Raw genomic sequence first — 12286 nt, 5'->3', positions numbered from 1 at the left:
GTTCTCAAGATCCATTTTGCCGAGAGAATGTATACTTTTGACCCTAACTCGTGTACACTGGCCATTGCAGGGGCTCTGGATCCCTTAGCCAAATGCAGACCTATGCAAAACTTGAAACAAATTTTGGATACTTTTACAATGTAGCAGATAAACTCTCTTTTCGGGCTGTCAACCTCCACCCACAAACCTCCACTTTTCTCATCTTTTTTTTCTTTTCTCCTTTCTTTCTTATTGATATTCTTGTAAACACTCTTTCTATGCGCCATTAGATAAATCAAAAGCCAAAAGTAAGCCATGCCAGAGCCTATCTGTCCGCCTTCAGAACCTTCTGCTTGTTCTATCATCAAACCCTGCTACATTTGCTGCTCACCTTCTCGATACTCTTGTCCACGGTGTTCGCTCCGGACCTGCTCTCTTCTTTGCTCTCGTACACACAAGTTAAAAGAATCATGCTCTGGTATCAGGGATCCAGCAAAATTCATTCCTCTCAATGAATATACCCAAGGAGCCTGGTCGGATGATTATAGGTGGTTGGAGGAAGGTAGACGGCAAGTTATGGGATGGGGACAGGAAATTAAAGTGGACGAGGTCAACGCTAATGAAGGGTCAAGCAGAGGGAGGGGAAGAGGGCGCGGTAGAAAAATGAATCGTGGACGGGCAAGAGGAAAGACAGATGGCTTGAGGAGAGAGTTGGAGAAACGAGGTTGCAAGGCAGATTTTATGCCAGAAGGTATGGGTAGAAAAAAATCAAACCAATCAAGCTGGAATCCAAGGTATGTAGTATACTATAATCTGACACTGTTGACTTGTTGATTGTAGGACAGAGCAACTGCATTTGACGGTACATCTCCTACTCCCATCTACACTGCTGTTACCATCGGCTAGTTCAGAAAAGGCGTCCTCCGTGTCTGTCATCAAGGATGTATCACATCCTCGAGTACTTTTCGCAACCTCATCATCAGAGTCGCTACCCACTCTATCACTGCTGCTTCCTCCAATGACTGTCTCAACATCAGAAATACAATTCCTTCTTCGATTTCATGCGACCCCATTGAGACCTGCACCACCACATAATCCCCAACAGCTACTCTTTTATCCACCATTAGATCCCAAAAAACCTCTTGCACAAGCTCTCGAGGGCTCGTCATGGGTAGAGTATCCTGAGATAAGAGTGATGGAGAATTGTGATTGGAGCGAGATGCTTGAAAAAGGACAAGCCATCGTTGTCGCTCTAGAACATATCGAGGATTGCGCAAGAGGTACAAAAGATCTGGACCGAGAAAGCAAGAAGAGGAACGCAGAACCGACCAGGACTGAAGACAGCAGCGTCAAAAAGTCCAAGGTCGATGCTGGCCAAAGTCTTTTGGCTCTTGGTGATTACGAATCGGACGAAGAAAGCGCTCCAAGTGGTGAAAAGGATATATCTGATAAAAGCGACAGTGAAGGGGCGGATGTGTCACTGGAAATGCTCGAAGTAGTTGGACAGGCCCTGATTGCCGACCTAGTAGAGACTGAATGATGCTGTATTTGTTAAACAGCAATGGAGACATACCCTGCATGAAATTATCTCTGTTTTGCCGCTTTCTTCTTCATCTTCCACCACTGCAGCTTCCTCATTTTGGCTCTCTTTATCCTCTGCAACATGGGCTTCTCAAACACCATTTCTGCCCTCATGTTTTCTCTAGCAAACCTTGCATCCATAGTTTTCAATTCCTCCTTGAGGATGACATCCCATCCACCAGGACTTTTTGAATTCTTGTTGGGTGCCCATTTTGAACGTCGTGAAACTTCAACTTGCTTCCAAAACGAAACTTCAAGTAGCATATCCACTCTCAGGGACGCGTACAATTTCCTCTTCTCCATCCTACGCTCTCTTGCGCGCAACCTATTGTGTATCATCATGGAGAGCCCGATAGGCTGAGGCTTTAACCTAGGAAGCGGTGGGTTGAAGAGTGTCGGGCGATGAAATGCTCCTGTAAGACGGGGTGGTTTGCTGGCTGACTGCAAAGCTTCTTTAGATTCTTGAGCGCGTTTTCTAGAGTCGGAGCATTCATGTTTTCTCGTCAAACGTTGCTCAAGTTCCTGTAATTCGTCTCGACTATCAGCCTGGAGAGCCCGTAACAAATCGTACTGCCTTGTCAGAAAGCCTTGAACCTGTGGAACAGAAGTCAAGCCCTTGTTCTTCTTCCACAATGACCTGATCTCCCTCGATATATGCGGATAACTCTGGCCAGGATTGACCTTCAAGTGCGCGATGAGAGGGCGATAGAGACTCCACTTGGTTGGGATGACATGACCAGGCTGACGAAAGAATGCCAGTGCTGGTGGACGAGGGACATTGAGTACAGACGATGTACAAAGAGGAAGCAGCGGTTGGAGTTTGTTGGGTAAAGAGCGAGATTGAGTCATTGAAATGAATCCATTTCGATTGAATAGGGAGAAAACAAGATGGAAATGTAAAAGAGAAATTTTATTTCGCGAGAAAAAAAACAAAACAGCCTATCGCTAAAGGATTTATATCTCAAACTCATCCCATCTTTTGCATCTCGACAGCCAGCAGCTCCATAAAAATAGTTTATACATGACCCGATGCTAAGGAAAAGGAAACTATACAATATCAAGCCGTTGGTTTCTCCCAACTCCTCAATGGCGAATCGCCTAGGCAAGGATATGAAATAACGGCTGTCCTTAGTACGACCCAAGAAGCCAGCTCTACCTAGCCGCCCACCGAGAAGGTTAGCAACCAGGGAACCAGCCGAGCCATACAAAAGATCGTTCTTGGGGAAGCCGTGTCCCGTCGACAGGAAATATGCGTCAATCGAGTGGCCAAACTAAGAGAATGCCGAGGACGCTTCCGTTCTGTCGAAAAATGCTGAGAGCTTCAAGAGAGAAGATTCAAGCCGGGCCCGTGATGGAAAAGAAAAAGAGAAAATTTGAGAGTTGAAGATATTTATAGGTGAAAAGCGGATATTTTCGGCGTTAGGGAAAGTGGCTAGGGGTATTTATTTGGTTCCCTCTTTCGTTTCTGTAGTTGGCTTTTCTTTATTTTATTTTATTTATAAATGCAACATTTACTGGATAATAAGAATTCAACTTTTTTCAAAAATTATCAGCTCGAAAAGCCGCACGTTTGATGCCTCTATGGAAGGGAAGCGTTGCGGGCATTCTCACAAGAATGTAGACGGCTAAAGTGTTATTTCGGCTAAGAAATTGTCAGTATCATGGACAGTGCAGGTCAGGACACTGTGTATGCTGAGGAAGTAGTGTAGTTCAGTGACCGCCGCAGAAAACGACAAGGATCAAGGAAGGGCTATTTGTTGATAGATCTCAGAGAATCAATCTGGATAGGTGCCTTCTATTCCAGCTACATACTTTTCACCCAAGCCAACCTCGTCCCAACATCTCAATTCAGAGCCCCAAGACCCAATCCAAGTCCTGACAGAGATCCGTTATTCAAAAGTCTGCTCACGAATTTTGACTTTGGTTGAAGAGATTATACAGAAAGCGTAAATCCACAACTCTCCAGCTTGCAAACTGCCGATTCTGCTGTTGTAGTATGAGCTCATTCAGCCTCAACCCTTCTGATGAGTCACTTGAGAATCTAACAATTGCATGGTCACCTTTCGATTCTAGATGTTATGTTGGGCAAAACGACCACCAAGATGGTGGACATATAGGCTGCACCTATTTGAGTAAAGATGGAAAACAATTAATAAAGGTCAGTCGTCGTTGCTAGCACAAATGGCAAGTCAGAATGAACTAATGCGTGACTTCATTCATTAGCGGACCGGGGAGGATGAAATAAATTTCTACGAGAGCCTTATAAACGGAACTTTAGAAAAAGACTATCCTGGATTCAATCTACTCAAGAAGTTCATTCCAACATACTATGGTGTAGTAGATACTTCTTGGCTTTCGACGGACGGCATTTCATTAGCCACGGCGGAGTCGCAAGAGAAAGTCCCGATATATGGAGAGGATGGTAAAATCATAGGCTATAAGCAAAACAATGCTGATAAATATAAAATGGTGAGTGCTATTCATTACTCGTTGAGAGCCATGTGCAAACATTGACGTTGGATACAGTGTATTGTCCTTGACCACCTAGGCAGAGGTGTTGACGTCGAGATGAGCGCTGATTTCAAGGCCGGCACACGACTATCAGGAAGTAGGGCTGCAAAATCAAATCCCATAAAATATAAGCAGCAACGAATAAACGCTCAAGATAGCACCAGCAGTAAATACGGTCTGAGATTCGCTGGCGCCGAGGTAAGCTGGCACTGGAATCGCATGCAAGTGACCATCAGTTTGCTGACTCCAAACGCTTAGATAACTCGTCGTGATATGAAAATCCGATTAAAATGCAGCAAGAACAGGGGCCACACACACAGTCTTGATGACAATATAAATGCGGTATTTCCAAGTGTATTCGATCGACTTCCTCCAGGCTCTGAGCATTATTATTCTAAAGCCATGTCATCCACATGTTCCGACGCATTCGGACACTTATACAAAATCGAAAAAGATACATTGGATAGCGTTTTGGAAATTCGCAAACAGGTTGAAGAATTGGCTATGGCAGTCGAGGCGACGAAATGGGACTTTGCTGGCAGCTCGATATTGTTCTTTGTTGGAAGGGACAAGTCTGGTATGATGAAGACTCGAGTAGGTTTTATTGATTTCACCCACGCCGAGTCACACGAGTCAGAATTGGGTCCCGATGGTATACAAAAGGGATTCAAAACCCTTGACAGACTGTTGAAGAAAAGGGCAAGTGAATTGGAAGCATCTTTGGCATGCTTGGATTGTGAGAAATAGTACCCTGTCATGGTGTGACATAAACCCGTGTGGCTATCGATAAACTGTGATATACTTCAATTGGATATTGGCTGCAATATCAATACATCTTTTTCTGTCTATTTCATATTGCTTTGCCTGTTGTCATAGGTATGCATCTTTCTGGGGATGTGTTACGCATCCAAGCATTAAGACGAAGCTGAGACTTTCTGAAGTAAATCCTATAGTACAAGGTCTCAGTTCTTTTCTATCCATCAAATACAACACTCACTTCCAACTTTTTAGGAACGGCTCCGACAACGGTATCAATGACTTCTCCACCTTTGTAGGCGACAAAAGTAGGCATAGCCTTGACATTGGCTTCCTTGGCAATTTTCTACTCACACATTGTTATCAAAGTCTCTCAACAAACAAAACCACTGACCTCTTGCGCATCGACATCCACTTTAACAAACTTGAGCTGAGAAAACTGTTCTTCAAGTTTGGCAAAAACAGGCGAAATTACTTTGCATGGACCACACCATGTCGCCCAGTAGTCGACAACGACGACATCTGAGCCGTCAATCTTGTCTCCATCAGCTCTAGCCATCTTGCCACAAAACAGAGCCACATACGAGAGATTTCCACTCGTCATAAGATTCGATAGCCTTGACCATGTTGTCTGATGTTGCAGCGACTACAAGCAACGATAGTGTCAGATAAAAGCCAAGTACAAACAAAGACAACAAGCCGAGAAGTCTCGAGTCGCAACCTCCGATAGACCACCCCTCCTACCCTCGGAGCCATCAAAGGAAAACTCACAAAGTGAGAGAATAAGTGAATAAACAATGATTGCTGAATAATAGATCCTTTTTTATATCATGAGGTTGCAACTGACATCACGCCATTCGGCAATTACAAACTGTGGCACCTTGAAATGCGGAGATCGCCGCCCGACACCCATCCAGCTTCAATCACGACAAGCGAATACGAATCTTCTAAACCCTTACCATTCTCTTCTTCTCAAAATCTTGACCATCAAGCATAAAATCCAACCCAAACTCCATGCGAGATGGATGTAAGAATGCCGTCAAGAGCGGAAGGATTGTTAGGTCTTTGGACTCGCCATATCCCATTGCCGATACGCAGACCCACATGGTTCCTATTGCCAGACGCCTGTTGCGAGCAACACGCGGAGACATGGTAAGCAGCCAGTGCTGTCGCTTCCACAAACTCCATTGTAAAATCTTGGTCCAACCTGGCTGCCATACCTGATGTAGTCACAAAACCCTCGCTGTTCGTGTAGTGGCAACTACCAGAGTTGCCTCGCCGGCAGGAAAAACCGACCCAAGTCGGTCTTGACTATCCATCCAATGCTCCGCACGCCAAAATCTCCCTTCTCTCCTGCGAAATCAACCCGTCTCATCTCTCAACTCTCTGGCGCAAAGCGTAATTACCTCCATCAAAACGACGTAAGCTTGTGGCTTGTCCAACTCTGGATTCCTCATGGACAGCCTTGTCCCTTGAGCCTGCTTGATGCATCCGTGGCCGTGGTTGAAATAACGACTGTCGTTTCCAATACTACTGTTTTCAAGCGCAAATAGTCATCAAGGTAGAAGAATGATGAACAGAATTGAAATCACTATCCATATAACCTTGACCGTATCGTTACCACGGCGAGCACAAGCATTCTACCAAGGCACGCAAGACTCGGCCGTATCTTAAAGCGGCAATCGCCGCCTACCCACGTATGTCCTACACTCCCAACAGCGCTGACAAAGCGTATAAGCATTTGTATTCTTTTGCAAATCAAACGTCAACCATAAACTGACGAGAAGATGTTGTTGTATACACAATCACTAACCATTAGTCTAACCCTTCACACAGCATCTATTAGAACCTTATCCACGCGACAACCTGAATAGCCGCCAGACATTACAAACGCACAACGGCCGTAAAACATCCTAGACCGTAGCGTCTCCATTATGACGTCAGGTTGTAATACAACGCAAGGACATTAGAAAATGCCAACAAAACTTGGAATGGGCCTGGCCGGCTCGCCCCGCGACGGCGTTTGACAATCGGGTACCTTACAGAGCGATTCACCCTGAGGACGACTTGGTGCCGTTTGATGTTTTGCCACTGTTTCGGGTGTGAAAATAGCACTGGACTAGGGCGTACGCTAGATGTGCTAGCGCGATCCATGTGTTTTAGCCTAGTGCAGCGAGCGAGTTTAAAAGGCAGCGCCGTCCAAGAGACTCCACCCAATCCGCCCTTCCCTTTTTCCATCTCACACCGCACCGCCGCCCATGTCCTGCATATAATCCCGCCACTTTTTCTGTTTTCTTCACCGCGCACGCCTAATGCGGCAACCTCCGTCCTGATTCGCTGGGTTGTGCCGTATGCTCGAGCTTTTGGTAGTCCCACGCCAAGGCAACGCGGGCGGCCGCTCGTTTCCTTCCACTGGTGCGTCCGTTTGGCAGCGATCGGGTGGCAAATCACGCCGTGAGGAATCCAGTCAGCTAACATCGCACCGTTCCAGGCCATCTCGGTGTCAGTCCAGTCATCCTTCAGGGTAAAATCGCCACCAAGGTTCCCGTGCATCAGACAGGACTGTTTCCCGTGAAAAGGATATATATCCGCGTGAAATGCGTCGAGACGCGCGCCGGTGGCGCGTTCGGTGGCGAACTTTGCAACACACTATGGGAGCAGACAGAGGTGTTTGTGGAGGCGTGCGAAGGAGACTATCTCGCGGTCGGCGAATGGAGCTCGTCGTTCAAGATTGCCATTCCCGTCGAGGCGGCATCGCTGGGGAGAAGCACCATGTGCATCAGAGAGTACAAGGTCGCGTGGAAGATGGACGCAGTGGTGGAGCACAAGCCGATCGCCTATGTGGGGAATAGTATCGTCAAGGGATTTGCCCTCGGCCTGCAGAGATACCAGACGCCAGCGATTTCTCCTCCCTCACCGCCCTTGCGTGGGCTAGTCGGGTCAGACTATCTTGCCTCCAAGGTGGACATCACGATGCCACACGGCGTCTTTGGTCCCGGCGACGAATTCAGCGTCCCTGTTCACATCCGGCCAGACCATCGAGGGGTTGTCGTGAAAAAGGTGGCGGTGGTGTTGGAGCGCACGATAGAATTGGCGGCGGGAAAGGCGAGGAGAGAGTTGGATAGCGCAGTGTTGCTGCCGAAACGGCAACAGGAACGCGCAGCTTCTCCAAGTCAGTCGAAGCTCTCTTCTATTCTCCGTCGCAGCCTTTCGCCGCGCCCGCCCCACAATCGGTCTTCTGGAGAGTTTTTTCGGCAAGAAGCAGAAATGGTTCACGATGGCCTCATCATTCGCGACAAGATCTGCGAGGCAGTATGCCAGGATGTGACGGATACCGGGGAATCGTACTATTGTTCAGTCTCGATGGCTCTTCCCCGCCGCACTGGCAAGTGGGCATTGGGCGAGACGCACCACACAGGTTTGGTTTCCATGTCTTTTCAGCTGAGAACAATAGTCACTCTCAAGGGCGATAGGCGGCCATCGACGTCCAAGGTGTCGAATTGTGCGCTTGTACCGATTGTTATTGCATCTACGTCGATGGCAGAGAGATCAGAAGCTTTCGCCCTGGCGAGGGCTGCAACGAGAAAGCAGAGACGTTTATCTGGAAAGGAACTGTATTTGCAAGAGGAGAATGCAAGCCTGCTCGACTCTGAAGCCTGCTTTGAGAAAACGCCAGTGTTATCTCCGGTGAATGGTGCTGCAACGGATGTCAAGCCTATACTCTTGTCGCCTCTGGAATCTCGGTCACCCCTGTCACAGTCCGTATCCTTCGTCTTTCCTTCCTTGCCGCCACACCACTCTCCTCCGTCGACGCTTTTGCCAATACACACTCTTCTCAATCCCGAAACAACGAACGTGACATTAGCATCGCCCAAGAGTCATCTTTTGTCTCCACCTCCCTCTCGTTCCGGTCCATCGTTTCCTCCAGATAACGAATCCAACTCCATTCTCCAACGGTCTCCGTTCATCCAAGGGTCCGGACGACGGATATCCGCAACGAATTCGGAAGAGGAAGAGGTACAACCATGGCGTTCTCGGCAGAAACGTCGAACAGGGGATGCAAACGTTTTTGCAGAATTTGAACGTCCCTCTTTGCCTTCACTCGATGCGCTTGGCTTGGGATTACCCCCAGTGCCGGATGATAAGCGTCCGACGAGTAGACGGCCAAAGACTGCACCTATGCATTCCACGTTCGCCATGTCTGATCAATCACCTCTTGGAGGCGCTATGAACAGAGCCATGACGAGTGCTGGCTTGGGACGGAGATCAATGACGAGTGCGAGTATGGGCAAGATGAAAGCGTGGAGAGAAGGAGAGACGTTTGCGTTTGTGATGTCGAAAGAAAAGACGACGGGTTTAGAGGAGTAGAGCGTTGGCGCTGAAAGTATTAGGTTGTGCATAGCCATCATCTATCATTTCATTTCTTCTGGCCGGACATTGGCATTGTTGACACATTGTTTTCTTTCCATGTGAATATTGCAAGTATAGCCATTATTCATTAGACCAAGGCATGTATCAATTACGAATTTGGCTTGTATTATTTTATGGCATTAGGATTAACCGTAAGGGAGGGTTTGTAACTATTGTCGTTTTGTATTGGATTATGTTGCTTTTCTAATACATTGGACATATTAAGATTTGGCAAATCCATAGACTGTCGGCCACGGCACATCAAATTCTTTGGTGGTTTCATGGACAAAGCAAGGCTTATTGGGCTGATGGTATAGCATAAGGTTTTCCTTTCGAATAGCAGTGTCAGCAAATAAGCGTTTAGTTAACAAAATGATAATGCAAAGGGGTAGAATAAATATTAAAAAGTTAAATCTAGTATTAGGAAAAGTAATAATACAAGTATTCTCCATGATTAGTATTTGATTTGAATTGCATTACAACATTTTTGTAATGACCATTAGAAATGGAAAGTAATTATCGGCAAGTCGGGACCGGCAATTATCGGCAATTGCCGGTCCGAACCTGCCACTGGCTCTTTGAGAATAAATCCACTTCACATATATTGACAAAATAAATCTTGAGACTTTTTCTTTCTTCTTTTAAAAATTTTCTTGGAAAATATCAATATGGCCCCCGCTCGTAAGTATAGCGCGCAAAGGTTGACGTGATATGGCTCCAAGTCTGACTCAATCATCCAGACAAACACTTGCTCAACACGCCTCAAACACTGGTGGTCGACTCTCTCAAGGGATTAGTGACCTTTAACCCCAATGTCAAGTTGGATGAGTCACAGCGAGGTAATCAATACCTTGTGTCTTGCTCTGGCCCAGCTAACCCATTCAGTCGTCTATGCCCCTCCCTCAACTTCCAAGGTTGCCATCTTGTCGGGTGGTGGATCAGGCCACGAACCTGCTCACGCAGCGTTTGTGGGCGATGGTCTCTTGTCTGCGGCCATTTGTGGCAACATATTCGCGTCTCCAAACGTTGCCCAGATTAGACGTGGCCTCGAACTCGTCACCCGGGAAAAGGGTGCGCTGATTGTGGTGATGAACTACACCGGAGATGCCCTACACTTTGGTCTTGCTGCTGAGCAGCACAAGAGTGCTGGCAAGGCTGGGGATGTGAAAGTCCTCCTTGTTCAAGATGATGTAGCGGTTGGTCGAAAACAGGGAAGTATTGTGGGTAGACGGTGAGTTATACGGCGTGTTGGGTCTGTCTGGGTGGCTGGAAACTCACAAGGTGCAGAGGTCTTGCCGGTACCATCTTGGTGTACAAGGTGGCTGCTGCCTTGTCGGAAAAGGGTGCCGATCTCGATGCGGTTGAAGATGTAGCCAAGTATGTGGCATCTAGACTTGGGACTCTTGGTGTCGGCCTTGAACACTGTCATGTAAGATGGGTGTCTGTATTGTGGACAGTACTGATGAGGTGTAAAGGTCCCTGGAACCCGAGCCGGCGAATCCCATCTCTCTGCAACGCAGATTGAGCTTGTGAGTGCGCTTGCAAGCCTCAGTCTGGTCATGGCTAAAATGTTGTGTAGGGTATGGGCATTCACAATGAGGCAGGCTCTTCTAAGCTTGACTTGACTACCGTCTCCGATCTCGTCTCCAACATGCTCTCCAGGATTGTCGACACTACCGACAAGGACAAATCTTTTGTTCCGTTCAAGAACGACGGTACAGACGAGGTCGTTCTATTGGTGAATGACTTGGGTGCTGTCAGCGAGCTGGAGATGGGTGGTATTACCAACGAAGGTCAGTCGTGATAAAATCGAGGCTTGTACGCAAAGCCAACAGGTTTTAGCTGTGAAATGGTTGCAATCCAAGAAGATCAAGGTCCGCCGAGTGTTCTCTGGTACATATATGACCTCTCTCAATATGCCCGGATTTTCCCTTACTCTCCTCCTCCTTCCCTCTGCCTCAGAAAAGTCCCTCTACTCTTCTCTGCAGATCCTCGAATACATTGACAGTCCCGCTAGTGCTCCCGGATGGAAGTGGCACGCTGCCAAGGAACCTGGGATTTTAGGTGACAAGGTTGAAGAAGTCCACGTCCCTACCAAAAATGACAATGTCTCTTTACCGCGTAAGTTTTTGCGTTCTCCGCAATGTTCTGCTATAGCACGCTCACAAACGCTTATCACAAGCCGTCGACTCTGAAACTTTCCTTGCTGCCATTACTCGCTCTTGTAAATCTCTCATTGCGGCCGAGCCAGAACTTACTGAGCAAGACCGTATTGCTGGAGATGGTGATGCCGGTCTTACTCTTGAAGCAGGTGCCAAGGGTGTGTTGCGAGCTATTCATGAAGGACGTTTGAAGGGCGAGAATGTCATTGAGGATGTGAGAGTGATTGCTGAAGTGGTTGAAGATGACATGGGAGGTACCTCTGGAGCCCTCTATTCGTGAGCTATCAACCAACGTTTGGGAGTCGTGACTAAGGACAACGAAGAATTTTCTTTGCTGGTTTGGGTAAAGCATTGAGAGATTCTGCAACCTCTGGCGCAAAGAATGCTACTCCTGATATTTGGAGCAGGGCTTCCGCTGAGGCACTTGCGACTTTGTATAAATGTGGGCTTGCCATCTCTTATTATTTTTCACATAGCTCACACCAAGTAGACACGCGGGCCCGCCCTCCTTCCCGAACACTTGTTGACCCTCTTGAGGCATTCATTGAATCTCTTCCTTTAAAAGGACTGGCATCTGCCGCTGATGATGCTCTTGCTGCCGCCGATAAGACTAAGGAGCTGATAGCTAAGGCTGGTCGAGGCGCATATGTAAATCAAGAAGACTTGAAAGAGAGACAAGTTCCTGACCCCGGAGCTTGGGGTATTTGGAGAATTGTCGATGGCCTGAGAGGATTTGAGGCTTAGGAATGATGTAATCGTGTCGAGTTTGAAGTTTTGAAAGAGGACAACGCTTGTAAACCTTTGAATCTATGCATCAAGAACATGATTGTTTGAAAGCTATGCCTATACAGTATTTTCAACAACAAAACAAAAAACCCACAAAGTAC

The 12286-nt window shown here is 47.2% G+C and overlaps 6 protein-coding genes across 6 annotated transcripts; 4 read left to right on the top strand and 2 right to left on the bottom strand.

Annotated features, from left to right (window-relative positions):
• Positions 1 to 294: 294 nt before the first annotated feature.
• L203_101025 (uncharacterized protein) lies at positions 295 to 1519 on the top strand (the record flags this gene model as incomplete). Its single annotated transcript, XM_066210476.1, has 2 exons — positions 295 to 773; positions 820 to 1519. The coding sequence occupies 2 exons, from the start codon at positions 295 to 297 to the stop codon at positions 1517 to 1519; spliced, it is 1179 nt and encodes a 392-aa protein (XP_066066573.1).
• Positions 1520 to 1563: 44 nt separating this feature from the next.
• On the bottom strand, positions 1564 to 2409 carry L203_101024 (uncharacterized protein; the record flags this gene model as incomplete). The annotated part of the gene is made up of 1 exon (XM_066210475.1): positions 1564 to 2409. One exon carries the CDS (start codon positions 2407 to 2409, stop codon positions 1564 to 1566), a length of 846 nt encoding a protein of 281 aa, XP_066066572.1.
• Positions 2410 to 3556: 1147 nt separating this feature from the next.
• On the top strand, positions 3557 to 4818 carry L203_101023 (uncharacterized protein; the record flags this gene model as incomplete). Its single annotated transcript, XM_066210474.1, has 4 exons — positions 3557 to 3718; positions 3784 to 4029; positions 4087 to 4269; positions 4330 to 4818. The coding sequence occupies 4 exons, from the start codon at positions 3557 to 3559 to the stop codon at positions 4816 to 4818; spliced, it is 1080 nt and encodes a 359-aa protein (XP_066066571.1).
• A 167-nt stretch (positions 4819 to 4985) lies between these two features.
• On the bottom strand, positions 4986 to 6318 carry L203_101022 (thioredoxin; the record flags this gene model as incomplete). The annotated part of the gene is made up of 9 exons (XM_066210473.1): positions 4986 to 5018; positions 5069 to 5173; positions 5222 to 5362; positions 5412 to 5473; positions 5599 to 5645; positions 5700 to 5707; positions 5787 to 6034; positions 6124 to 6180; positions 6234 to 6318. The coding sequence occupies 9 exons, from the start codon at positions 6316 to 6318 to the stop codon at positions 4986 to 4988; spliced, it is 786 nt and encodes a 261-aa protein (XP_066066570.1).
• Positions 6319 to 7178: 860 nt separating this feature from the next.
• Positions 7179 to 9195, top strand: L203_101021 (uncharacterized protein; the record flags this gene model as incomplete). The annotated part of the gene is made up of 2 exons (XM_066210472.1): positions 7179 to 7242; positions 7319 to 9195. 2 exons carry the CDS (start codon positions 7179 to 7181, stop codon positions 9193 to 9195), a joined length of 1941 nt encoding a protein of 646 aa, XP_066066569.1.
• Positions 9196 to 9905: 710 nt separating this feature from the next.
• L203_101020 (dihydroxyacetone kinase) lies at positions 9906 to 12143 on the top strand (the record flags this gene model as incomplete). The annotated part of the gene is made up of 10 exons (XM_066210471.1): positions 9906 to 9918; positions 9978 to 10076; positions 10123 to 10468; positions 10525 to 10666; positions 10713 to 10766; positions 10817 to 11030; positions 11080 to 11358; positions 11420 to 11675; positions 11723 to 11841; positions 11890 to 12143. 10 exons carry the CDS (start codon positions 9906 to 9908, stop codon positions 12141 to 12143), a joined length of 1776 nt encoding a protein of 591 aa, XP_066066568.1.
• Between the last annotated feature and the right edge of the window lie 143 nt (positions 12144 to 12286).

The sequence above is a fragment of the Cryptococcus depauperatus genome, chromosome 1 (assembly GCF_001720195.1).
Source record: "Cryptococcus depauperatus CBS 7841 chromosome 1, complete sequence".
NCBI classification, from domain to species: Eukaryota; Fungi; Basidiomycota; class Tremellomycetes; order Tremellales; family Cryptococcaceae; genus Cryptococcus; species Cryptococcus depauperatus.
Note: the sequence above shows the minus strand (reverse complement) of the source record. Positions and strands in the feature narration are given on the sequence as shown.